Source organism: Monodon monoceros, unplaced genomic scaffold (genome assembly GCF_005190385.1).
Source record: "Monodon monoceros isolate NGI ecotype Baffin Bay Population unplaced genomic scaffold, NGI_Narwhal_1 Super_Scaffold_8, whole genome shotgun sequence".
Lineage (NCBI taxonomy): Eukaryota > Metazoa > Chordata > Mammalia > Artiodactyla > Monodontidae > Monodon > Monodon monoceros.
In genome coordinates this window covers 70,405,566-70,430,288 of record NW_021703785.1, presented here as the reverse complement: position 1 = coordinate 70,430,288, position 24,723 = coordinate 70,405,566, and the positions used below count along the sequence as shown (strand labels likewise).

The 24,723-nt window shown below is 49.1% G+C and overlaps 2 protein-coding genes across 3 annotated transcripts; one reads left to right on the top strand and one right to left on the bottom strand.

The window, feature by feature from the left end:
- The first annotated feature begins 1,611 nt into the window (after nucleotides 1-1,611).
- On the top strand, nucleotides 1,612-18,978 carry GTF3A (general transcription factor IIIA). The gene is made up of 12 exons (XM_029209965.1): nucleotides 1,612-1,635; nucleotides 1,688-1,960; nucleotides 4,138-4,238; nucleotides 7,130-7,226; nucleotides 7,587-7,675; nucleotides 8,639-8,712; nucleotides 10,226-10,306; nucleotides 10,844-11,073; nucleotides 12,100-12,159; nucleotides 12,772-12,905; nucleotides 15,809-16,011; nucleotides 16,317-18,978. The coding sequence occupies exons 1-10, from the start codon at nucleotides 1,612-1,614 to the stop codon at nucleotides 12,901-12,903; spliced, it is 1,161 nt and encodes a 386-aa protein (XP_029065798.1). The 3' UTR covers nucleotides 12,904-12,905; nucleotides 15,809-16,011; nucleotides 16,317-18,978.
- Nucleotides 12,991-23,330, bottom strand: MTIF3 (mitochondrial translational initiation factor 3). 2 transcript variants are annotated; one of them, XM_029210107.1, is made up of 4 exons: nucleotides 23,255-23,330; nucleotides 16,020-16,480; nucleotides 14,587-14,744; nucleotides 12,991-13,242 (listed from the first exon to the last, which is right to left on the bottom strand). In XM_029210107.1, the coding sequence occupies exons 2-4, from the start codon at nucleotides 16,477-16,479 to the stop codon at nucleotides 13,024-13,026; spliced, it is 837 nt and encodes a 278-aa protein (XP_029065940.1). In that variant the 5' UTR covers nucleotide 16,480; nucleotides 23,255-23,330; the 3' UTR covers nucleotides 12,991-13,023. The 2 variants fall into 2 exon arrangements, with proteins under 2 accessions (XP_029065940.1, XP_029065939.1); XM_029210106.1 differs by lacking the exon at nucleotides 23,255-23,330 and adding an exon at nucleotides 16,582-16,755.
- Between the last annotated feature and the right edge of the window lie 1,393 nt (nucleotides 23,331-24,723).

Genomic DNA, 24,723 nt, shown 5'->3' with positions numbered 1-24,723 from the left:
AAAAAAAAAATCCACTCCTCATTTAGAAACGTGGGATGTTGAAAACACATTGAAGAGTAAACTGCAGAGAGGATAGAGGTGGACGATGGATCAGTTCATAGGAAAGAAAGAAAAAGAAAAGGCACGGCCTGGATTGTATCAGCTTCTTTACATGCAGAGTTGTTGGGAGAGCTAAGAGTTGCTGGTAAATGTGCTTCGCTCAGGGGGTGGCACGTAATAAATGGAACTATCGGTTAATACAGTCGCATTCACTCCAAGAATGACTCCAATGGTCCAGTTTAAAGGTAAGAAAAGAGATTCAAAGAACCTTATCCAAAGTCCTACAGGGAGTAAATGTAGACTTAGACCTCAAAGTCGGTGCTCCCCGCTACAACACCTCACATCAGAGGGCTGAGCACGAAGACGTGGGTACCGAAAAGAAGGTGTGAAGAACAGTTGGTTAAGGAGATGGGAGAAGTTGGGAAGGCAGGAGCAGAGGCACGGGGCACGGTGTGCGTCAGGAGGCCAAGAGCAGGGCGGAAGAGGAAGAGGTTTACCATGCAACCCCGCCACGGCCAGGGGGCAGCGGAATGCGGAGGAGGTAGCCGGCAGCAGCACCAGAGAAACCATTTAGGATGTGCAGAGTTGTAGGAGGGATGTCTGCGGACTTGTCCCCTGAAGAGGGGTCAGACCAGCAAAGGAGAAAAGCAGCATGTGGATGCGTGTCCCAGACTCCCTCTACCAGTCCTCAGGACCCGACAAGACAGGCCATTATCCTCATGGGAGAGTCCTGGTTTGTTTTCAAAACTGCACTTTCTTCGCAGGGACTGCTCATCGCCATCAGACAAGGGCTTGCCAAATGATTCAAAGTGATGCAGTCTGTGAAAAGTACACACCTGGGGGAACATCAGGCCATCCTGTCATTGTTACCCTCGTCCAAGTATGTCCTTTAAACATGTGGTCCCCATAAAGATACCCATACCATTCAAGCCTCTGAACAGTGCTTCTCAAATTCCAAGGTGCGTCACATCACCTGGAGACCTCTCCGATTCAAGCAGGTCTGAGGTTCCGATTTCAAACGAACGATGCTGCTGACCCGAAGACCACACTCTGAGCAGCAAGGCCTCAGGGCAGTGGTCCCCAAACTTGTCTGAACGTTGGAATCACCTGGGGAATTTCCAGACTACGGATTCCCGTTTCCCAGTGACAGAAACTGTGATTTAATTGGTCCGGTATATGCTCTGGGCTTGGAAGTTTTAAAAGGTCTCCACGTGATTTTAAGCAAGTTTAGGATGCACTGCCAGGGTTGCAGAGGGAGCATGTAGAGAGCTTGCAGGAAATGAATCCATAAAGAAGACAAACCCAGCTTGTAGTAAGAACTGGATAGTTTAGATCATGCAAGGGTAGTACTTCGAAAAGGGTGGTGGCGGATGGGAACACATTTAACAGTCGCCTCGGGGCCCATCACAGGGCCTGCGACTCGCGGGCACCTTTTGCTGGGGGCGGGAGAGGATGAGGGCCTGGCCACTGTTTCCTCGCTTCCGCTCCTGCCCCAGGGCGGGAGGGGCGGGGGCCGGCGAGGAGCTTCTCAGAGCATGCGCAAAAGCGGGCCGGCGAGGGGCTTTTCGGAGCATGCGCGACTACGCCGGCGCTCCAGCCCCGCCCCGCCGGGGCCGCGCTACCGGAAGTGCAGTCGGACCGCGCGTAGGATCTCACGGAGCGGTCGGTCGGCCTCGGTTCGTGGCACGTGGCTCAGCACGTGGCCGAGTGCCTGACCCTGGGCACCCTGGAGCCGCCGGCCTCCGTCGCGGAGGCGGTGTCGTCCCTGACCATCGCCGACGCGTTCGTCGCGGCCGGCGAGAGCCTAGCCCCGCCGCCCCCGGCGCCCCGTCAGAGGTTCATCTGCTCCTTCCCCGACTGCAGCGCCAATTACAACAAGGCCTGGAAACTAGACGCGCACCTGTGCAAGCACACGGGGGAGGTAAAGAGGCCGAAGGCGTGGCCGCGGGGGGCGTGGCGTCCAGGCCGGGGACTAGTGGTGCGGTGCACGCCAGGTGGGCGCTGCCCGAAGGTCCCGCGCGTGGCTGCGCAGACGCGTTCAGCTTTGGCCCTCGGGACGCACAAGCGAACCAGCCATGCCTTAGGGCAGGGAAGGCCTGGGGAGGTAGACAGGGAGTTCTAGGACCGAGATATCCTTGCCGTGGGCTCAGGGCTCACTAAGCAACACTTTCCCCGTCTTTGACCTTGAGTGGTGGCCAGTCACCACGTCCCCATAACGTGTAAATATTTGCAAGGTTGGAATACTCCCTCCCACGCCCACCCCCAACCTGCCTTAAAAGGCCCCGCCTTCTGGGACCGGAATGGAGGAGAACTTTAGAGTACGGGAGGTTTGCAAGCAGCATGTGTTCGTTCATTCATAGTTCAGTACCGTCCTGGCCCGGAGAGCAGCAGTTACGACAGGCAAGGCTTCTGCCGTCAGGGACCTTATGCTTTAAGCGGGAGGACAGCGGAATAAGTAGGAATGCGACGCAGTGAAGAGAGGGCTGCAGGAGGGTGGTCGGGAGAGGCCTCTCTCTTGACCTGAATGAGAAGGAAAGGCCCAGCCCTGCAGACATTTGGGGGAGAAACAGCCCGGGCAGAGAGAACAGCCAGAGGAGCGTGTGGTCCTGAGGGTGGACGCCGGCCAACGTGATTGGGTGGGGGAGCCTGAGGGGCACGCCTGGAGGGTCATTTGTAGGCCAGGGTACCAGTGGGTTTAGAGCCTGCGTTTTGTTTTGAGAGCAGTAGGAAGCCTTTGGAAGGTGACAGGTGAGCAAAGGGCGGCTCATGGAGGCTTAGGAATTGGCCGAGTTTCCCAGGATTTGGCAGTCTGGCTTCTCGGCCTCAGCTGAAGGCCCTTAACCAGGGTGCTGCAGCTCCTGCCTCCGCTCCTAGCACTTTCCTGACTTACAGGTCATCCCCTCCGCGTGTCCTCACGCTGCCCGTCCCCCTCACCCCTGCAGCATTTGAAGGCTGACCGTTCCCTCCCTGGGACCTTGTCCCGCTCACTGACCCTTTCCCCTGGCTCCTCTCCCGCCCTCGAGGTTCTCCACCTGCCCCACTCTCTTGGCTTCTTCTTACCCTGTGACTGGCTTCCTTCATGATGTGCTTTATGCTTCGCCTTCCTCTCTTTCCTCTCGCCCGTTCAACCCCCCTAAATTCTGGGCCCTGTTACCAGGATGTCCAGATTAGACTTTACGTTTCCTTTCTGACTCGTGGGCTGTATTTAGGATATTGGCACTGTCAGCTTCCTTCACACAGGCTAGAAAACTCGGAGTCATGTCATCCCAAATCTCACATTAATTTGACAGACAGTTTTTGAACGTCCTGCATGACGGGCTGTGCAGAGTTCTGTGCACCTGCCCTGGTAACGCAGCTCTTGTCTTCCTGTCCACCTGCTTTGCTACCAGTATAGTCCTTTGAGGCCTTGGTACCTCCTTCCTGGACTGTTCTGGGGCATGTTTTCCATAGTTAAGTGCACAGAACTGGTTATACGGGGGACATGTTTTGGCTTTTCCTACGGGTTCAGAGTGGAGGCCCTTCCTCCCAACTGCCGGGTCCCACGTGGTGGTTGCACTTCGGGCCGTGAGCTGTGTGTGTCCGGGCACCTGTGAGCTTTCTCGGATGTGACACACTCTTCTGTAGCTGTGCCGGGCGTTCTCTGAGCAGACAGTGGGCTTTTCCAGATGAGACCGCCCGCCCTGGGCTCTGAGTGGATGCGGAGATGCTGTGCGGGAGGAGAGGATCGGTGCGCGCAGGCTGCGCTGAGAGCCGGCAGGAAATCTTTAAGGGGGCCGCTGCTGAAGCCGGATGTAGGTCAGGAGCAGGTTCACAGTACTGTACGGTTACTGTGAAGGCTGCCCGCTGGTTTCACATGGTGTTCCTAGAACAGAACCTGCTGCAGCGACTTCGTGAGCAGCTGCGGCATTTCGGTTGTGTAACCCCAGGCGGGAGATCCTTGCCTGGCCTCCTGTAGCAGGTGCTCAGCACTTCCTGGGTGGAAACCACCTCTACAGACAGAGTCCACGGCTTTGCCCATCAGATAGTTTAGGGCTTGAAGTAACACCAGAGCCACTGATGCAGGCAGGATTGACGTGCTTTTTGTCGCCTTCCTGCTAGAGACCGTTTGTTTGTGACCATGACGGGTGCAGCAAGACCTTCGTCAGGGACTGGCACCTCAGCCGCCACGCCCTGGTTCACACTGGAGAAAAGCCCTTTGTGTAAGTAGAGAACTGTCTTCAGGCCTCTGAAGTGGGTGGCGTTTGGCACAGAAAATTGGCTGATGACCTTCGAGGTGAAGAAAGCAGAGCTGCTTTCGCCTGCATCTCCTGAGACAGGGTTTGGAATGTGCAAAGAGTGTTGGGGCCTTGTGGGTCATTGCGTATGATAACTTCAGGGACGCGTTCATCGGAAGTTGTCTTGAGTTTGCATCCTCTCGTCTCCCTTTAAAGTGTATCCTAAATGGGAAATCAACCTCGTAAAGTTCAGACCAGATGGAACATGGTTCCCTGGCAGATTCTGGGCTCTGTATCATCAGGGTCTTTACGAACCAGTCAGCTGCTGGGATAAGACACATATGAACAAGGAAGTAGAGCTTTAACAGTTTATCTTCTCTTTCTTTCAATTAAGCCCCCACTCCTTTGCCATGCCAGTGTTAATTTCATTCTTCTCTGATGGAGTTGCTCATTATCTCTGAAAAGGTAGATATTACTGCTTTTCTTTTAAAACAGCTACTTTAAAGCAGTGGATCTCAAATTTGGGGTCCATCAGAATCACCTGGAGGGCTTGTTAAGTCACAGATGGGAGCAGCCCTCCTGCTCATCAGGAAGGACCAGGTAAAGTATATCCACACCCGTGGAATACTATACAGAGGGGAAAAAGGAATGCAGGTGTTCCCAGTGAAACTAAGAAAATCTCTGGGGCTTATTAGTTGAAAAACCAAGGTTCCGAAGAGGGTGTATTTCGGGCTACCTGTTTGTGTGTAAAAAGGAGCAGGGGAGGTAGACAACAAGTCCTCTATTTATATTTGCTTCTGTTTGTATAAAGAAATCCTAAAGGCTACATAGCAAAACTAAAGAACGTTGTTGCCTGTCTTGGGAGTGGTGGGAGTCCTGGGTGGGTAGGGGCAGGGGTGGAAGGAACCATGCAGCTGTGTCCCTCTCCATGCCTTTGGTTTCTGAGCTAAGTGGCCGTATACTATTTATATTTAAAACACTAAGTCTTAAATAAAAGTGGGGCTGGATGTGGATGCGCGGGTTGGAGAGAATGGCGAGGGCTACTCCTGCTGGAGCAGGACGACTGCAGTGTCTCTTCCGGCTCGCTCTCCAGCCCACGTCCCTCTCTTTAGCGCCAGATCCCCGAGTCCAGCTGCTTGCTGCGCGGCGTTATTTGGCTGTCTCCCTGGTTCCATGGGGCCCAGGTCCCAGACAGTCCACAAGCTTTGTCCTTGGTCTCGTTCTTGTCAGGCGGCATCACTGCCTGCTTGCTGACCCGCAGGACTCCTGGTTCTTCCCTCCCATCCTCCACAGCAGGAGGTCTGCAAGGGCTGTCCTTACCCCTCAGGGCCTCTCCCCTCCCCCAGCTGCCCGTGTCTCGGTTCAGGCGCTGGCCTGCACGCCTCACTTGAAGGCTGTTTCCCCGGCCCTCTCTCACATCACCCTCTAGATTGCTTCCTTTCCTAAAACTGGGCAGTGGTTTTAAGCACTGCTTATGTAATGACCTTTGTGCCTGGGCACTTTTGTGGTCTCGCCCCATTTGCTGGACTCTGACAGGAAGTGGTGGTCCAGCTCTTCTTAACTGGGCAGCAGCACTCCCACCCCCAGCTTTGCCAGGGTGTCTCACACCCCCTGTCTCTGCTGTTTGGTTCCTGGCAGGACTTTCCTGGCCCTTTTCTTCCCCACAGTGGTGTTGGGTTAGATGTCTGTGTCAGGATTGAAGTCAAGAGTGACGGAAAACTCAGCCCAATAGAGGCTTAAACAGGATAGTCTCTGTTTCTCTTGCATAACTAAGATGCAGAAAGGCCGAGGTGGATAGGGGCTCCTCCTAACGTCCTCTGCAGTCCTCATGGTCCAAGATGGCTGTTGGAGCTCCACCTGTCACATAAGCATTCCTGCCACTGGGATGGAGGGAGGGGCAAAAGAGGTGTGCCCCCTCTTTAGACACCTGTGGGAGCTGAGCAGGATGGGCCAGCACTTAGCGGTGGGACCACAAGGGAGGCTGGAAGAAGCTCTGTTTCTGTTGGCTGTGAACCCAGCTGAAAGTGAGCGTTTTGTTCCTGAGGTCAGAAATAGCACGTGTTGGAACTCGGGGTGGGTGGCCTCTGCCACAGCACCCCTCTTGTGTCCTTCCAGTGGGCCTCTGGGCATTTCTCCCCGTCACTCTGCACCTTTTCCCGCCTGTCCCTGTGGATAGCGTGGTGCCTGATGGGAGTGTTATTCGGGGTTTATCGGTGAATGATGGGTAAGATGAGGGCTTGCAAAGGAAGTCCTGCCTCATCCATCCGGCTTATGAAAACTCATCACAAAAAGAGCACATATTAAAAATCACAAAGAATTTAGATAATTCAAGGTCAAGATACAGAAACGCTCATTAAGGGGAACTGCACCGGCTTGGTGACATGTCACAGGGCCTAATGGTTTATGGTTCTGTAAATATCTTTTTACCCCTAAGGATAAGATGAAACCAGTTTTTTTGTTTGTTTTGTTTGTTTGAGGTCTTTCTGGAAATGTAGTTTGTAGAGACATTTCAAGCAAAATTAAAGTTACCAGATTCTAAACTGAGAACAGTTTAACTTAAGCATGATTTTAAGTCTAAGCAGGGTTTAGGCTTTTGGAACTAGTGTTTTTCATCTTCCCTCTGTCCACTGTATAATGTCTGCTACACTGTGCTTAATTTCAGAAGCCTAACAAGAAAATGCATCTCTCGTTACATATAATCACGTCAAATTGAGAGGCGTTATGTGGTATGGCTTAACACTTTGGAATTTGTTAAAGACTATTTTTTATTATACTTTGGAATAATTAGCTTTTATAAAGTGGGAGGATGTACACATCTTAAAATTTCTCTTCCCTTGGTTTGTTAATATTTTGGTTTTTACACAATTTCCTAACAGTTGTACAGCTAGTGGCTGTGATCAGAAATTCAACACAAAAGCAAACTTGAAGAAACATTTTGAACGCAAACATGAAAACCAGCAAAAACAATATGTAGTAAGTATGAATGATTTTATATGCTTAAATTCTGACTTTTTTAATGTTTATTGCCTGTGTGTCTAAAATTTTCATCAATTGGTCAAATATCTGAATTTAGTTTGACACTAGCTATCATAATAATGGTTTATTTTGAAAGCAGACTTTTTTGCTAATTAAAGTATATTATTGGTAGACTACCCCAAATGAATTGTTTTTGCTGTTTCATATGTGTTACTCTTCAAAGCTTCTTGAATTTTATAGTAACTAAATGGGTGAAAGTAGCAAGTATGTAATTTCTGCGGTATTTTTATCCTGAGAGGATTCTGTTGTGAGCTGTTCTTGATTTTTTTTGAGACTACCAAACCTTTACTTAAACAGTGCAGTTTTGAAGGTTGTAAGAAGGCCTTTAAGAAGCATCAGCAGCTGAAAACCCATCAGTGCCAGCACACCAACGAACCGCCCTTCAAGTAGGTACCTCCCGTGGGCGAGACCTCTTCAGGTTCAGGTGGGGGTAAGATTAAAACGCATAGGTTGCATACCAGTGCTCAGAGGCAGTTTCTCAATCAGCCTTTCCCTGTTAAGTTGCACAGTGTATGCCCAGTTATGTATTGGGCATTTCACAAGTTTGTGCTTTTGTTTCTCTAACAGAAAGATTTAATGTGTTTCAGAATAATTTGTGAAATTAGTACCATTGTGGTTAAGCTCGAAGGTAAGGCTTATGTCCTAACTACTCAAATAGAGCCTGTTCAGTGGCGCGAACTAAGTATTCCTTTCCTGTAGAACAAAGGTATCTGGGCTTAGCCTGCACCAGAGAGGGTTTCAGGAGGAACAGGAAGAGGTGACCGGACGCGTTGGAAGACACCTGCAAAGGGCACCTGCTGATGGCCGTCCTGCGAGCCCTGGCTGGCGCTGGGCGCGGCTGGGCGGTCCCCTGCCTGGGACTTGTTGCCGTTGACAGTGCCCGTCCCTGCTTGCAGCTCTGCCGCCTCTTCCTGTGCCGCTGGTGGCCTGAGCGCAGAAGGGGCGCCCAGAGGCCATGCATCTGCTGCTGTTTTCTTTTCACACCATCCCATGGCAACATCATTAGAAAAACTAGACGCAAATGACTCAGGATGGCTTAGGTGTTTACCTGAGCCATCTTTTTGTTGCCATGAAAACGGTATATTTTCAGAGGTATAAAGGTGAAAACTGTTTAATCTGATCACATAAGCAAAAAAGAAAGTAATGACTTTTTTCTCTCAGTTTGTTCTGCCCAAGGCTGGTGAAGTAACTTGCATTTCATCTCCAACTAGGTCTGAATTTGAAATCCCATTTTTATGACTGGTTTGGTTGTGGGAAGAGGAGACTTTGGCAGGATGAGGACGACATACTATTTAAGTACAGTTCTGTCTGAAAACGGATCAGCTAATGCTCGTGTGTTGTTGACCCAGGTGTACCCACGAAGGATGTGGAAAACACTTTGCTTCCCCCAGCAGTCTGAAGCGACACGGGAAGGTCCACGAGGGTACGTACTGGTGCCCACTCTGACGGGCACACCAGCAGTAGAGCGTGTTAATTCTCTGACTGCTCGAGTCTGTGGTCATCCCAAGAAGCCGAAACTGCTTGGGCAGGGGCTCCATCTGCCTGTTCAGGTTTTATGCTTTTGACCAAAGAGGTGCTGGGTGTCGTGTCTGCCCTTCCACTCCCTGTTGTTGCTGTTGAGAGTTAACGTTTATTGTTTACAGCCGTGCCTGCTTATGCTTCTTCCCTGTGAAAGGGTTGGAACTCCAGCAGTGGCTTTGCTGCTTCAGCTGCTTTTAACCTCTTCTCTTTCCTTTCCTTGTTGGCATTCAAAGGACTTGGAATTATAGTTTGAGGTTTTTGGAGTAATCAGGTTGTAACTTTTTTCAGAAAGACTTGATTAAGCCAACAGCTTGAATCTCTTCTGTTTCCATGAAGGATTTTTGATACATATTCTAGTTTCCCAAACCTTAGAATTTATATGACTTTAAAAAAAATTTATTTATTTTTGGCTGCGTTGGGTCTTCGTTGCTGTGCGCGGGTTTTCTCTAGTTGCGGCGAGCGGGGGCTACTCTTTGTTGAGGTGCGCGGGCTTCTCCTTGCGGTGGCTTCTCTTGTTGGGGAGCATAGGCCCTAGGCGCGCAGGCTTCGTTAGTTGTGGCACATGGGCTCAGTAGTTGTGGCTCGTGGGCTCTAGAGCACAGGCTCAGTAGTTGTGGCGCACAGGCTTAGTTGCTCCACGGCCTGTGGGTCTTCCCGGACCAGGGCTCGAACTTGTCTGCCCTGTATTGGCAGGTAGATTCTTAACCACTGCGTCACCAGGAAAGTCCCCCTTTTTTTTTTTTTTTTTTTTTTTTTAAAAGACAAGAGACTAGTAGTTGAGGCTTTTAGTTTCTATCTGGTATTTAATTGGGTGAAGCTCAGGCTGACTGTTACACTGACTAATCCAGTTCAAGTGCTTTGCACAGTGTCCATTTTTGTTCAGAGTTTTTCTCTGGAATCTTTTCTTTTTTCCTTTAGCTGCTTCTTCCTAGTTCTTTTTTGCAGCATGAAATTTACAAGATATTGACACTACAGGAAGCTGGGGGTGGGCAAGGTTATCCTTGGTGGTTTATCCAGGGCAAAGGGCTGAGTAAAAAAAGAGGCAAAGGTAAAGCAGGGGGAGGGGAAAGGGGCCTTGAGCCATGGAGGCGGGGTTGGGGGAGTGCATCACAGCAGCTGGGAGTTCGTGGGCCGTGTACCCAGCCCACTGAGAACAGGAGAGGGAGGGCCTCCTCTTGAAGCCCTGCTGAAGGGAGAGCCTATATGAAGGACCTTGACATGCAGTTGTTTGGTTTTACTGTAAAATAAACTTTTCTTAGTTTTCATAGCTACCTTGCAGTCTAATTTTTTTTGATAATTTGCTTGATTTTTTGATAATTATTTTCCTTTCAGTCTAATTATGATTGGTGTTTATGCAGAGTATTCACAAAAGACAGTGCACCAATGTTTTTTTGTTTTTTTTTTTTTTTAAATAGGCTATATGTGTCAAAAAGAATGTTCTTTTGTGGCAAAAACATGGACAGAGCTTCTGAAACATGTGAGAGAAGCCCATAAAGGTAAGGCAGGCACGAGGGGCATATAAGTATCTGCTCCTGTGGAACTGACTGAGTGCTTTCAAGGGGTGAAACGTTAAATGTGAACTTGAAAACACAGTTTCTATAGTATGTCTGGTAAGTCCAGGGTACCTCAGCTGTTTGACACGTGAGCAGAGATCTGTGGTCCTGGGCCGAGGCCTGTGCACATTTTGAAGGCTCGGGCAGGTGAGGCCTCCGGGGAGGCACTGGCTGATGTCTGCAGGGCAGTCTGGGAAGCGTGCCCTGTGTGTTGGGGGACACGGAAGAAAACTGGTCCGTTTAACTCCCTGCACCTCCGGGTGGAGAACCCCTGCTGCTTGCAGACAAAAACAGGGACTTCATGTCATGTAGGAACTTGGAAAAATTGAGGCACACGAGTTAGTTTCCTCCCAGATTTCTGATCTATGTGTCATCATAAGGTTTTGGGCATCGAATATGTCGCTTGATACATTCCATATTAGTTTTTCCTGTATGGTAACAGCTGGGAAGTGGGCTCAGTTTGCTAGTCTGCTCCCGCAGAGGACATAACATGTGACGTGTGCCAGAAGACGTTTAAGCGCAAGGATTTCCTGAAGCAGCATATGAGAATTCACGCCCCGGAGAGGGACATGTGTCGGTGCCCCAGGGAAGGCTGCGGCCGCACCTACACCACCGTGTTCAACCTCCAGAGCCACATCCTCTCGTTCCACGAGGAGTGGCGCCCGTTCGTGTGTGAGCACACCAGCTGCGGCAAGACATTTGCCATGAAGGTGAGCGCCCCGCCCGGGCGCCGTCCTTGGGGGCTGCTGGGCTCCAGGGAGCCTGGCCCCAGGCGGCAGATGGGGAGGCTGGGGGGGACTCGGGCCCTTCACTCCTGCTCCAGCAGGAGTGGTTCTTCACCAAACTCTGCGAGCAGACAGATTCGCCCCTGCCAGTGCTGTGCTCAAAGTCTGGCCCTCAGCATCGCCAGGGAACTTGCGATAAATGCACATCCAGACCCACTGAATCAGAAGTTCGGGGGATGGGCCCAGTCATTTTCTAACGAACTTTCCAGGTGATTCTTACGTGACGGAATTTGAGACCCAGTGGCCTCTGGTACCATATGCTTATTATTTATGAGTCTGTTGATATTTGGGGTGTCCTTCTGGGCTGCCATCATCTGGGGATTGAGAAGGGGAGCAAGAGACAAGGACATGGGGGACCTTAGAGCTTCGGGACACTGGTCTAGACTTGGAGACCGTGACCCCAGGTGGAGGGGCCCGTGCGGCTCCGAGGACCCGCGCCCGGTTGGTGCTCTCACAGGCGCTCGTGTGAACAATGGTAGAGACTGAAGTGGGGGTGAGGCTGGCTTAGCACAGCCCAGACCGTCAGAAAACCACGGAACTGCTGGTGGTCAATGTTCGTGCTGAGGACAGCAGGACTTGGGTCAGATTTTCCACTGGTGTTTGGCGATGCTGATGGCACAGATTCAGTTAGAAGAGCCTCCTTCAGCTCGGAAGGGTTTTCAGAACTGGCCCCCCAAACACTTACTATGAAAGAACTAGGAAGCCACAGGCACACGTGGTGAAAATGTATACATTCCTAACCTGGGTCCTTGTAAAAGGCAGTGATTTTAGTCCAAGATTTAAGGAACAGTTCTGCTCCAGTGGTAGAAGTCAGATCTCTCAACAGAATGTAACAGAAAGAAGGCTGTCCGTTTATTTAAATGACTCATGGGGTTTTCATATTAGCAGACACCAAATACCAAGTGGCAGTGTTTTACAAGTAAAACTGTTTTTCTTTTTCCTTCATTGTAGCAGAGCCTCAGCAGGCACGCCGTTGTGCATGACCCTGACAAGAAAAAAATGAAGCTCAAAGTAAGTTGAGACTTAGCAAGCTGTTAATTTTAAAACATAAATTGGCTTAAACTAGATGCAGTCTATTTAGCATATTTTCAACTACTTATTACTGTGTGAGGCTGTACTACCATACAGAGCAATTGTGTGGATTTCACTTTCTTACTTCACGACAGTAGTTTCGTTGTTGTATATACTGCGATAGTTGTATACCTGATAGGTATACGATTCCAGTAGTTTTGATTTTGAATTCGAGTTACAGTCGTCCCTTGGTATCCATGGGGAATTGGTTCCAGGAACCCCCAGAATACCAAAATCTGCAGGTGCCCAAGTAAAGTTATATGAGGATTTTCGACTGCGCAGGTGTCCACGTGCCTAACCCCCCCAAGTTCAAGGGTCAGCTGTATTTGCATATAACCTCCGCACATCTTCCATATACCTTAAATCATCTCTATGTTACTTACAATACCTAATACAATGAAAATGCTATGTAAATTGTTGGCACACGGTAAATTCAAATTTTGCTTTTTGGAACTTTCTGGATTTTTCTTTTTTTAAAATATTTTTGATCAGCTGTTGGTTGACCCGCAGATACAGAGGCCTGCCTGTAATCTGTCTTCCTTATTCCCAAAGGTGAGACCATCTCATGAAAAACGGAGTCTGGCCTCTCGGCTCAGTGGGTACATCCCTCCTAAAAGGACAAAGGACCAGGGCGTGTCTTTGCCCAGAAATGGGGAGACTGAACTGCCTTCTGAACTGCACTAAAGGCAAGGTGCCCTCCGCTGTGGCGACTCTGGCCCCAGCTACACACCAGACTGCTTTGTTTGAAGGACCGCAGACCAGCCAGCTCAGTTATTTTCTCTCAGAAGCACGTTTTTATTAAAATCACTGGTGCAGAGCATTGGATGCTCCGTCGTTTCCATTTCCTCTGTTCAGAGCGTCTCCTCTCTGGGTCCCCAGAGCTGATCTGCACGCATTCTCTTCCTTTTGGCTCAAGGGACGAAGCACACACATCACAGCCTTTCCCCCTCTGATGGGCTGTGGCCTGGATGAGAAGGTAGCTATTCCAGGCATAGTCTGGAGTATTTGATTACATATCTCCTCCTAGAAAAGGAAAACAGCCAAAGACTAATTTAAAACCAACATCTTTGATTCTTCCCCGTGTTAATGCTCTAATACGCATAAAAACCAGCATGCTTGAATTGCTATTTAAGGGATTTGCTGAATCGAATCGTACATACCTGGTTAAGCTGACTGAAACCTGTACGATAAGCAGGCAGTTATACAAACTCCATGTAACTAGGCTAATGCACTAAAGGCTTGATAGTTTTAAATCCCGTCATGGCACTGAGGGGCTATGTTTGGCCCAGACCACCCTCTCGAAAACAGTGCAAAGCAGTGGGTTTGGGCACTGGCAGAACCCCTCCTTTCCCCCCAGGTTGTCAGCCCAGTGCCGTTCCCAGCACTCATTCACAGAGTCATTGGGGTGGTTAGAAAAATACAGACAACTCAGTTCTAGAGATTCTGGATCAGCTGGGCTGAGCTGGGCCGGGCCCTAGGCCTGAGTCATTCTAACGTGGAACTAAGGTTGAAAACCAGTGCTGCCTTTTAGATGCTGCAAGTTGTCTAACTCCAAAAGCAAAGTAGATAGTCCACAGACTTATCCTGGGACTGTCAACTGATAGCCACTTTCTGGAAGACAATTCGACTTTATATGGAATGCTGCTTATAGGTCTTTATAAAGAGGAAACAGACTTTAGAAGATGAACCCATAAAGTTTCTAACTTTCCTATTTAAGTACTGGATCCTCTACAATTTGTAAAACAGAATAGCATATAGCCTGTAAGTTATAAAGGAGTTTTTCTTTTATAAATTTATTTTTAGTTTTGCGTTGGGTCTTTGCTGCTGAACGCGGGCTTTCTCTAGTTGCGGCGAGCGGGGGCTACTCTTTGTTGCAGTGCGCGGGCTTCTCATTGCGGTGGCTTCTCTTGTTGCGGAGCATGGGCTCTAGGTGCGCGGGCTTCAGTAGTTGTGGCTCGCGGGCTCTAGAGCACAGGGCTCAGTAGTTGTGGCTCGCGGGCTCTAGAGTGCAGGCTCAGTAGTTGTGGCGCACAGGCTTAGCTGCTCCGTGGCGTGTGGGATCTTCCTGGCCAGGGCTCGAACCCGTGTCCCCTGCATTGTCAGGCGGATTATTAACCACTGCGCCACCAGGGAAGCCCTGTGAACTAGAGTGTTTTCATGTGGCGAAGTATTTATGCTACAATGGAAAAAGTAACGTGTACATTTTCCATTTTGAAAAACAAATTGGAAAGCTACTATCGTCACTGGGTAGGATTAGTAGTTACTTTTCTTTGCCTTTACATTCCCCAGATTTTCTACAGTTTTATTTTTAAGATCAGAAAGAAAATAAAAACACACAGGCAGTCAGTCACACCTGCTTTTACTCACCATTTTGTTTTCTGGCTCTTCTGTAGTCTTCCCTTTCTTTATTGTAATTTGAACTTTGTACTTTTTCTCGATCCACTGCTGAATCTGTTTACTCTTTGTGTCCAAATCATGTTGTCCAATATTTGAAGAAAAAGTCAGTTCCTTTGTCAGGGTGGGTCCTGGTTTGAAAGAGTGAGACTTGGCGCTAGTCTGTCTCGTCCTAAGTCTGCATGGCTACAGGGGCCCTACACGTCCTCCTGTCCAGTAGTTTCACATGCCAGTAAACATTCAAACACGGGAGACAGACACAGGTAAAATACCAATTTTTTACCTGCCAAGTAAGAGTATTTCAACATGGAATGCTTCTGTTTATCATTACCATTGTCTGATGAAAGAACAAAGAAGTGGTCCTTTAAAAGGAACCAGTTAATCCTTATTCTTATTTTGGAGGGTGGGTAACAGGTGTTTATTATGTTTTTTCTTTAGGCTTTCTTTTCTTATATTTTTTCTTCTTTAAATAAAAGTAATTTTTCTAAAAAGGAGTTCTTTTATTAACACCTCTTTGCTTCCTTACAGCTCCTACCAGCTGGTCTGAGTTCTCTGTCAGCCCTTCAGCCATCTCTGAACCAAGCTTCTCAGGCTGTCCACCTTTTTGTTGTAAACGTGACATAGTTTGATGTCCTTATCATCCTAGCTGGCCTCTGTGGATAGTTTCTGTTTTCCAGTCAACATCTCTGTTGTTAAATGTGGTGTCAGAAAATTGACACGTGGCCTTACTGTGCAGCTCTGGAGCCAGCCTTCTGACCTCTGTCCCAGTGTGTTTTCTATAATGATCAGCACTTACTAGGAATCACGAAAAGCAAACCTCTTCACTTAATATCCAACTCACGGCTTCTGTACGGTTTAAATGACAAGTGAGTTGGCACATCACGTGAGCGTTCCTACCCTTACTGTGACGAAACGGGCGTGGGGCACGCTCCAGGAATCACTTCAGAGTTAGGGAGTGCTTCCGTGTGATTAACTGCGCACACACACACACACACACACACACGCTTAGAGATGATGGGAGCAGGGGAGGAGGGCGCCCCGACAGGTGAGCGGCCCAGGACAGGACCAGGAGCCCACCCTACCTGTCCACGTCGTCATGCCCGTGTGCAGTGGAAGGCCAGGCAGCCGTCGGGGGGGTTAAGGGGTTCCCATTATTTTGGTGGTGGTCACCTTGTTTTCCCCTCATTTTACACAGGTGTAGAGGAAGACATGACAGACACAAGAGTAGCAAGGAAAATAGAAAAAAAGGGATAGAAATAAATGGACGAAAAAGACACTGGAAACGGTGGTGAAAGGACGTCTCAGCTTCTCACTGGCCTGTTGTCACAGGGGCCCTGGCAAATGCCTGACCTCAGCTGCGGATCTGCAGTCCTGAGGACCTCGGGGGCAGACAGCAAGGTACCTACCAGGCTTGGGCTCGGCCCTCTCCATCCCTCTGAGCCGGAGCCGCTCCTGGTAGATCTGCGTGCCCGTCATGAGCTGGTACTGCGGGGGCTGGGCACCGGGGTCCCTCAGCACCAGCCGCAGGTCCTGCTTGGCCATGAGCCTGATCACGTTCGCTCGGTGCATGGGGCCCAGGTCGTTGCCCTTCTCGTCCAGCACCTGAATGATGCGCTCGTTAATTTTTCTTCCAACGTTATGAAAAGCTGTTTCATTCTTTTTTTTCTTTTCTCTCTTGTCCTGGGTGTCTTCGGTACTAAAAGCTTCTGCGTGAATGAGGCAGGACGGTCTTGGGGCAGAGGCAATGTGGGATGGTTCCGCCAGTGCCGTCTTCTGTACGACGTATTTACCCAAACGTCTTCTAATGCAAGTATTTTCCGTTTTTATAGTTTGTAATGTTAACCTCTTTAGCAAAAGAGCAGCCATCCTAAAAAGCAGGGAGAAAAGCTCACTGAAGTCCGATCACTCATTCCCATGGGTCGGTGCTGCGGAACATGGAGGGCGTGTGTGAGCCTGTGGGAACCTCACCTGTGAACACTGCAGGTCCATGCACAGGAAACTTAAAAGTTATCTTAGTTGACTCCGTTCCCCGTGGATCTCACAGTGCCAGCTCCAAAAGCAGATATCACCCTAAGGCTTTATTTAGGACGATGCAGAATATTGAATCCCTGGTGACTCACAAACACCTCTTCATGAACGTAATGAACAACTTATCAATACATCTGACGGTCTACAAAAGGTAAGAACACTGTTATGGGAAAGGGGACCCTCCAGGAAGACAGCTGACCCCCTGGAAGAATGAACTGGGACTCTCAGAAAGGAAATGCCCTGACATTAAAGTGGCCTCATAAACTACATCCATCGCTCACAAGGCAGGTGCTGCATTGCTGCCGAAGGTGAGCTAAAGCGTCAGGCGCGTGTGGTCTGACTTCATGGCTATGAACGCTGCACTTAGAAGGGGCACTTTGATTTTTTAGTTGCTTGTCCACCATAATGTGTCCCTCCTACCATCCACATGACAGGTAGACCTGAGAAGTGTCTGAGGGAGTGATGAGAGGACCCGTTCATCTCATCTAGGGTTTGCTGAGAAACACGAGAGAATCAAGAACTCAGAGAGGTAGGTGTGTGCGGCTCATCAATGAGAGAAGAGGATGCGGTGCCTTAGACGGTGCTTCTCAGAGAAGGCTCCCTGGGGCACCTGCTAGAGCATCACCTGGGGCGTTTGTTCAGACTGGAAGCTCCCTCTGGTCCAGCTCTGATCCCACTGGGCTGGGTAACCCACCCCTCCTACCCGTCACCACCAACCACGCCCATCGTCGACCAGTGACATGGGTGGGGGGAATGAACAGCAAACTATGGAAAGTGATGGGAGGCGCACGTTCTCACCTCCCTCCCCCGCAGGTCTGTGGCTATGGCTCCAACCCCCCAGCACCCCCAGAACGCCACCCTTGCAGAATTAACTGCCCACCCAGCCCCTCCACGCAGATACCCAGCAGGCACCCTCATCAGCACGGCCACAGCTGAATTCCACCTGCCCTGCTCCCCGCTCTGTCCTCCCGTGTCCTGTCCTCACATACACCCCCTGGCGCTCAGGCCCAGAACAGCTGAGTGATCCTTGACCCTTCTTTTTCAGCAGATCCCACTGTTCGCCCTCTAAAAATCAGCAGGATCCAAGCACTCCACCTTCTCCCTCGCTGTCTATCGCCCTGCCCCTGACACGCCCTCATCTCTCACCTGGATCAGGTCCCAGCCTCCTGACCGCCCTCCCCGCTGCTGCCCCTGCCCCTTAAAACATGGAAGTCAGGCCGCGGCGCTCCTCTGCCCACAGCCCTCCGCGGCCCCCACCTCGCTGCAGAGCCCCCGGGACCAGGCCCCCACCCACCCCTGCCCACAGCACCCACCCCGCTTCCTGCGCTCCCTGTCCCAACCGCCCGGGCCTCCCTGCCATTCCCGTAAACGCTGGGCGCGCCCTCCCCCCAGCCCCCGCCCCAGTTGGGATCCTCTCCCTCAGACGATGCCAGTTCATTTACTTCTCGGCGACGCCTTCCCTGTCCACTCTGTCAACGGCACATATCATCCTTTCAAACCCACGACCTTGCCTTTTAAAGAGGTTCACTGCTGACATGCACTGATCTACACACGAACGAACACTCACAGTCTTTCCTCACTGGAACGTAAGCTTCATAAGAAAACGTCACGTGTCTACTTCGTTCACTGCTAGCGCCTACAGCCTGTCTCAGTACATACAGCCGTCCTCGGTATCCACGCAGGACTGGTTCCAGGACACCTGGCACAGACGCCAAACTCCGAGGATGCTCAAGTCCCTTATATAAAAAGCTGTAGTGTTCGCACGTAACCTATGCACATCCTCCTGTACACTTTGAATCATCTCTAGATTACTTATAATACCTAATACGATGGAAATGATATATAAATAGTTGCCTGGCACAGTCGCTTTTTGGAACTTTCTGGCAATTTTTTCTTTTTCGAGTATTTTCAGTCATGGTTGGTTGCAGCCACGGATGTGGAACCTGTGGATACGGAGGGCTGACCGTACGTGCTGAATGACTGCGTGAGCCCAAGGAAACCGCCAGGAGGCAGGCGGTGTCTGGGGGCAAATCTCCAGGTCGTCAGGTGCAGCAGCGCCCCCCACCGCAGATGCGCCTTAAGAGTGCTCTTTTCATTCTAGAGATACTGAACTTTCCTCCGTATATTTTCTTCCTTTATTTAAAAGCTGGGGCCCTTTTTTCCAGGAGTATTCAATCATACCGCTGTGTCAGTTTTCTTCTGGTGCTCTTCTATAGTATCGTGAGAAGATATTGTCAGATTTATGAATAAACCTTGAATAAAATGATCCATGCTTTACAAAAAAAAAAAAAAAAAAAAAATTCCCAGCTGGCATTTCAAATATCCACCAACCTCAATGAGATCTACGGCCAGATGTTTCATCCACAATGAATGGGTTACCTGACGGTCATTAACTGGGGCTGCAGATGCTGTAAAGGCTCCACAGTGGGACTGAACTGGGTTTTAAATAGCTGAGATACTTACTGTTCAATAACAGACACTCAGATACTTGTTGCCACATGGCGGAAGCCGGCAAACCAAACAGAAAAGTCTGAAGACACTGGAGACGACTTTTCCATTATCCTCAGAAAAAGAGCAGCAGCAGCAAGTCCCAAAGTTCAGTATGAGTTAGGATGAAACTAGCAGTTACAGACGAAAGCTAGTGTGCCCCGTGTAATAAATTACCAACACGTTACACAGAAGATACTATTCAATAGGTAGGATTTTGTAAAACAAGGAGGCGAATGAACAAACTAGGCACAGGAGAAAGATGAAAAGAAATTTAAGAAGAACCCTGAGGTTTCCTTAAGGTTGAAGACACAGTAATTTTCATTCCCCTATTCTTCCTAATTACCATTATTTTTCTTTTTTTTTTTTTTTTTTTGCGGTACGCGGGCCTCTCACTGTTGCGGCCTCTCCCGTTGCGGAGCACAGGCTCCGGACGCGCAGGCTCGGCGGCCATGGCTCACGGGCCCAGCCGCTCCGCGGCACGGGGCATCTTCCCGGACCGGGGCACGAACCCATGTCCCCTGCATCGGCAGGCGGACTCTCAACCACTGTGCCACCAGGGAAGGCCTCTCTAATTTTTTATAAAGAGGAAGTATTTTTTATACTGATAAATTCTATTTGTTTACAAAATAAAAACTATTTCAGAAAGATAATGTAGATTTTTTTTAAGCTTTAAAAACGTTTTCCAAGAAGAGGAAAAGGTAAAGAGTAGAAAAATTATTATAAGAACAATAATTGAATATAATATATTAATATATAATTATTAGTTATATTTTAATATTATGATATATAATTATATAAAAATTATAACTAATTTATATAAATTATAATTTTTATGAATTATAAAAATTATAAAAAATTATAAAATATGACATAATACTATATAAGTATATATTATAATAATATATAATTATTGATGTAATAATTAAAAATGATTATTTACCTTTACTTTTTTAAAGGTTCTTTGCTATTATTCAAATTTTAAAAGGCTTTAAATTTTCTTGACTTACACAGCAATTATGCTTCAACACTAGCTAAATTTTGGCTTTGGATCAGCCAAAAGGAAGATATACCTGTTTCTTCAAAGTAAGCTTTTCATAGATAGAAATATAAATAACAGAGTTAGGGAAAAACCTGTGATATGAAATTTGAATCGGAAACATCAACATAAATTCAAGTAATTGAGAAACTTCTTATTAGGAAAATTCTCAAGCATGTACAGAAAAAACAGCAAAATAAAGGCCTAAGCACCCATCACTTAGCTCCTTGATTTGCAGCATGTGGACCAACAGGCTTTCTCTCCACCAGCAACTACTCCCGGGACCCCAGCATCTGTGAACGACTTCCGAGTAAATCCTGTGTCATCAGTAAACACTCCAGTAAGAGCTGAGGACTCTTGTATCTTTTGAATAAACACAGTAACACATCCCAACTGATAATCATTCCTCTATATGTTCAAATATCCAGTCTTCAGGTTTCCCTGATAGTATTACCATTTTGTTTACATTTCATTTACAGTTTGATCGCATGAACAGACTCCCACGGGCCAAATGTGTGATAATTTAAACATCAGTGACTGAAATTCATTTCAACACACCGAATATGCAAAAATCTATGAAAAAGAAAGATGGTTAGCCACAACTGTACGTGACTGCTACTCTGACTCCTTACTCTGGAAATTGGTCATTGAAAAAGAACTAAGCATTTATCCTACCTTTTTAAGAAGAACTGTAATCACCCCCAGATGGTGAAGAAAAGCGTTCTTTAGAGGAGAATGCCAGCTAATACATGGAGAAGAAAAGTAAAAGTAATTTGAAAACCACCATTTTGCCACCTCCGATCAAATCACTGACTCAGGCAAAGATGGATGCAAAAATCATTAGGTAAAAAGCTGATGAGGAAACAAGGTATTCAAGTGGTGCCAAAGGGTGACCCAAAGAATACTTCCAGACTCAAGCGGGAAATGCGCACTCTGGCCGTCACCCCGTAACAGAGGTCAGACTCAGCACGCTTTCAGCATGCATATCATTAACTGGAGTTCAATATTCATTTACAATCTTTTCATTTTGAGGCAAAATTTACGATGAAATGTACAAATCTTACATAATTTGACAACACCTTTGTTACCAAACTCCTATCAACTGAAGAGGTGAAGATCACTTCTGTTTGTTCACTCCCTGCTTTTCTTTCCTACATAGCTGACATTATATTGATGTCTATTCTTTCCAGGGAGGTTGAACCAAAAGGTACATGGATTCTAGTGGGCTAAATATTTGTGAAACTAATTTTGCCAATTCCGATGACTTTAAGAATCCTTTCTCACGCCTTCCCAAGGAGTTTCACTAAGTCCTTCTGCCTGCTGCCCTGCCCACTGCTCCACCTGCCCCATTCCAGCCCGGGGTGAGCACTGCTGTCACCAAGCCTTCAGGTTGCTGTCCACTGGCCCTAGTTTTGTACGAAGTACTCTCCGCACTGCCAAGCTGTTGACGAGCTAGAACGCTGACTAAAACACTGGAAAAAGCTAACATATATCTTGGCCAATTACTTAACCACATTTCTTTAGCCATAAAATTTTAAGTTTATTTTATTGAAATAAGTTAACCATCCACAAAACATTTTTTGAAAAGCTCTTAAATCCTGCGCTCGACTCAATATTAAAAGTTGTGCTTATTCCTGTATATTCATTTTCTAAACGGTCATCTCACTTTCCAGAACTCCCTATCTCAGTGACCAGCATCTCAGTCCGTCCAGAGCCACGTCGTCTTGTCCACTTCTGCTCTTCCGCACTCTCACAGCTAATCCAACACCAAGCCTCCTCAGTCTTACTTCCGAACACCATAAATCCACCTACTTCTCTCCATATCCACTGCCACCACCCTAGTTTAAGACATCTTCCACCTCTCCTTTGGATTCCCATCAGTCTCCTAACATGAGCTCTGCAATCAGTTCTCCCCTCTGCAATGCTGGTGTTGTCCTGGCACCCGGCGCCCGCCCACCTAAAACTGCCTGAAGATTAAAGACCAAGAGCTTTCAGGAGGCCAAAAGGTCCTTCGCACCTTTCTGGGCTCACTCCATTCCAAACTTCATTTATGCCTAAACCCCCCTGGCCTTTCCGATCTTGAAGTGCTCTCCCCCTTGGTTTAGGAAACTCCATTCCTGTCTAGCGGGGTCTTTCTCAGGGCGTTCTTTTGATTACCTCCCAGACTAGGCCAGCTCTCCCCTGGTCAACACCCTCTTTCCCCCGTGTCCCGCTATTTGCTTGTTGAGCTCAGAGTTAAGTGCGACCACAGAACAGCTCATCTTTCCACGATTATAATTTTGTGATTATCTTATTACTGTTTCTCTCAGACGGTAAGTTCTGTGAAGCAGGGAACGCATCTGGTTTACCCTTCCCTGCATCGCGCTGGGCACGGTCAACAGTGGCTGATTTTCCAGAGCCCTCCACTCTGCACTTCCTTACACTGAAGCCTCTTATAACCTGTACTTGGAACTGCGGCTCTTCAGTAAGAAAATGTATTTACTTCTTTCAGGAGTCTTATGCTGTGAAGCCTAGTAAATGGTAAATGGGAAAACAAGAAATCCCAGATCACTCAGCGACCTTCCCCACTACGCCGCCTCTCTGGCCGCAGACCGCAAAGAGCCTGCACGCCCGCCAGTGCTCCGCGCTGAGCCAGGGACTGGGGGGTGGGGGGAGCCCGGCGCGCCAAACAGACCGGTCACGTGCATCTGTGGTGGCCACGCCCACCCGAGCTCCGCCCCCGCGGCGCGCCTGGGCCGTAGCGGGCCGTAGCGACGTACGGCCTGCGTGCGTGCCCGTACGTGCACAGGGATAGCGGGGCGGAAGGTCCAGGGGCCTGAAGGACCGTGGACGGCAGGTCTAGATGCTGCGGCTGCGGGGTGCGCGGACAGCAGCCTGGGCTCGAAGACGGCTTTAAGCCCGGCCGAACCCCCGAACCCGCGGCACGGTCTGCAGGGCCTGTCCGCTGGCGGGTGGGCGGCACTGAGCTTCCAGGGACAGGGACACGGCCGAGCGCAAGGCGGCGTCCTCCGCAGGCACGTCCCTACGACCCCGTCCTCCCGCTGCAGGTCCCCTCACCCGCGCAGCGCCCCTTGCCTTTAGCTTTACCTGTTCCGGGCCGCCGATTGGTAAGGTTTGGCAGAAGGAGCCCGCAAACGGGCTCCGCCGTGTGAGGCCCTTTCACCTTCCGTAGTGGGCGGGGCTTCGGCCTGCGTCTTTAAAGGAAAGGTGACGTGAGGAGGAGCGCCTTTCCGGCCGGCGGCCTAAAGTCCTCCGACACAAAATGCGGAGGGCGAGGGGAGGTGCGTGCGGGAGGTTGCCGTTCACCTGGCTCCTGCCGCCGCAGGTGGTGCTGCGATCGGAGCTTCCCATCCCCTCGGTCCATTACGTTGGTGCCGATCACGGTGTGGCTGTATTCCCACTAGGCTTAGAGCTTTCATACACGTCTTTTTTATTTAATAAAATACTATTTTGATAGAATGCTTAATAAACGATTTCATAAACGTCTTTATAATTATTGTGAGTTCGGAAGCACTGCTCACCTGCATTTGCAGGTGAGCAGGCAGACTCGGGAAGCAGAGGCTCCCGTCGGTTCCCAGGTAAGCGGCACTGGCGGCCTGCGAGCGTCGGGCCGGGCGCGGAAGGCCCCCGTGGCGCCGTATCCCGGAGAGCTCGGAGCCGTCAGCGTTTGGCCGAGGACCACACGGGCGTGGGGCGTGCGTGCGGCGTCCAGGCTCTGGAGCAGTTTTAACCCTGGGAGCGGACCGTGCACCCGGTCTCTTGCCTGCCTGCTTTGGGGTCTGCGAGCCTGCAGACCGCCGTGCCAGCCCCTGCCCCTCTAGCCTCTTCTCCAGTAGGAAATTCCTCCTTGGCAGAGTGGGAATTCCTCAGTGGCCGTGACTCCCTGAAGCCACCTAGTTAGAGGATACTTTGATTTATATGAGAGCACACTGCTTCTATTGGATACTTGTAGTCCAGCAGGACACGTCGCTTTATTCTCATTAAACAGCTCAAGTCTCGCATTACCTCTTTCGTTTCAGATGAGGAAACTAATGCAGCCTTAAATAGTTTCTTGAGAGCAAAGACCAAGTTTCCGTTTCCTCATCAAATCCACGGCGTCGTCGGGCATAGTAGGTACTGAATTTTCGTTGAAAACAGTGAAGTGGTAAACCCAGAAAAACTATGTGAGGCCCAAAGGCCAAGGTTAGTATTTGCATGTTGGTCTTTTCCAAGTTAAACATGAAGAATTAAAGATTCATTTTATCCTACCAAAAATATTCTTTAATAGCAAGATGTGTTTGTGTAGTGTAGATCTGGGGATGGAGTGACCAGCACAAAACTTGGGAAATGGTAGGTGCTTGTCACCTGCAAATGCCCGCATTTACAGCATTTACCTGTGTGCATGCCTGGGCAGTGTTACACAAGTGGTTGACTTCTCTCGAGTTGTTTAATCCTCAGGAAAATGTAATGACCTCATTTCACAGATGAGCAAACTGAAGCCTGAAGAAAGTAAGTAATTTGCCCAAGGTCACGCAGCTAGTAGCAGATTCAAGAATAAAACCAGCCAGGCAGCCTGG

What these genes read in the sequence shown, in the direction of transcription:
- GTF3A (XM_029209965.1), top strand. Translation starts at nt 1,612, where the DNA reads ATGCGCGACTACGCCGGCGCTCCA. An exon ending in GCGACTACGCCGGCGCTCCA is followed by an intron (nt 1,636 to 1,687) that starts GCCCCGCCCCGC and finishes GACCGCGCGTAG; the next exon opens with GATCTCACGGAGCGGTCGGT. An exon ending in TGTGAGAGAAGCCCATAAAG is followed by an intron (nt 10,307 to 10,843) that starts GTAAGGCAGGCA and finishes CTGCTCCCGCAG; the next exon opens with AGGACATAACATGTGACGTG.
- MTIF3 (XM_029210107.1), bottom strand. Translation starts at nt 16,479, where the DNA reads ATGGCTGCTCTTTTGCTAAAGAGGTTAACATTACAAACTATAAAAACG. An exon ending in GAGGGCCGAGCCCAAGCCTG is followed by an intron (nt 14,745 to 16,019) that starts GTAGGTACCTTG and finishes CTTTCAAACCAG; the next exon opens with GACCCACCCTGACAAAGGAA. An exon ending in AAGAGCCAGAAAACAAAATG is followed by an intron (nt 13,243 to 14,586) that starts GTGAGTAAAAGC and finishes TTCCTTTTCTAG; the next exon opens with GAGGAGATATGTAATCAAAT.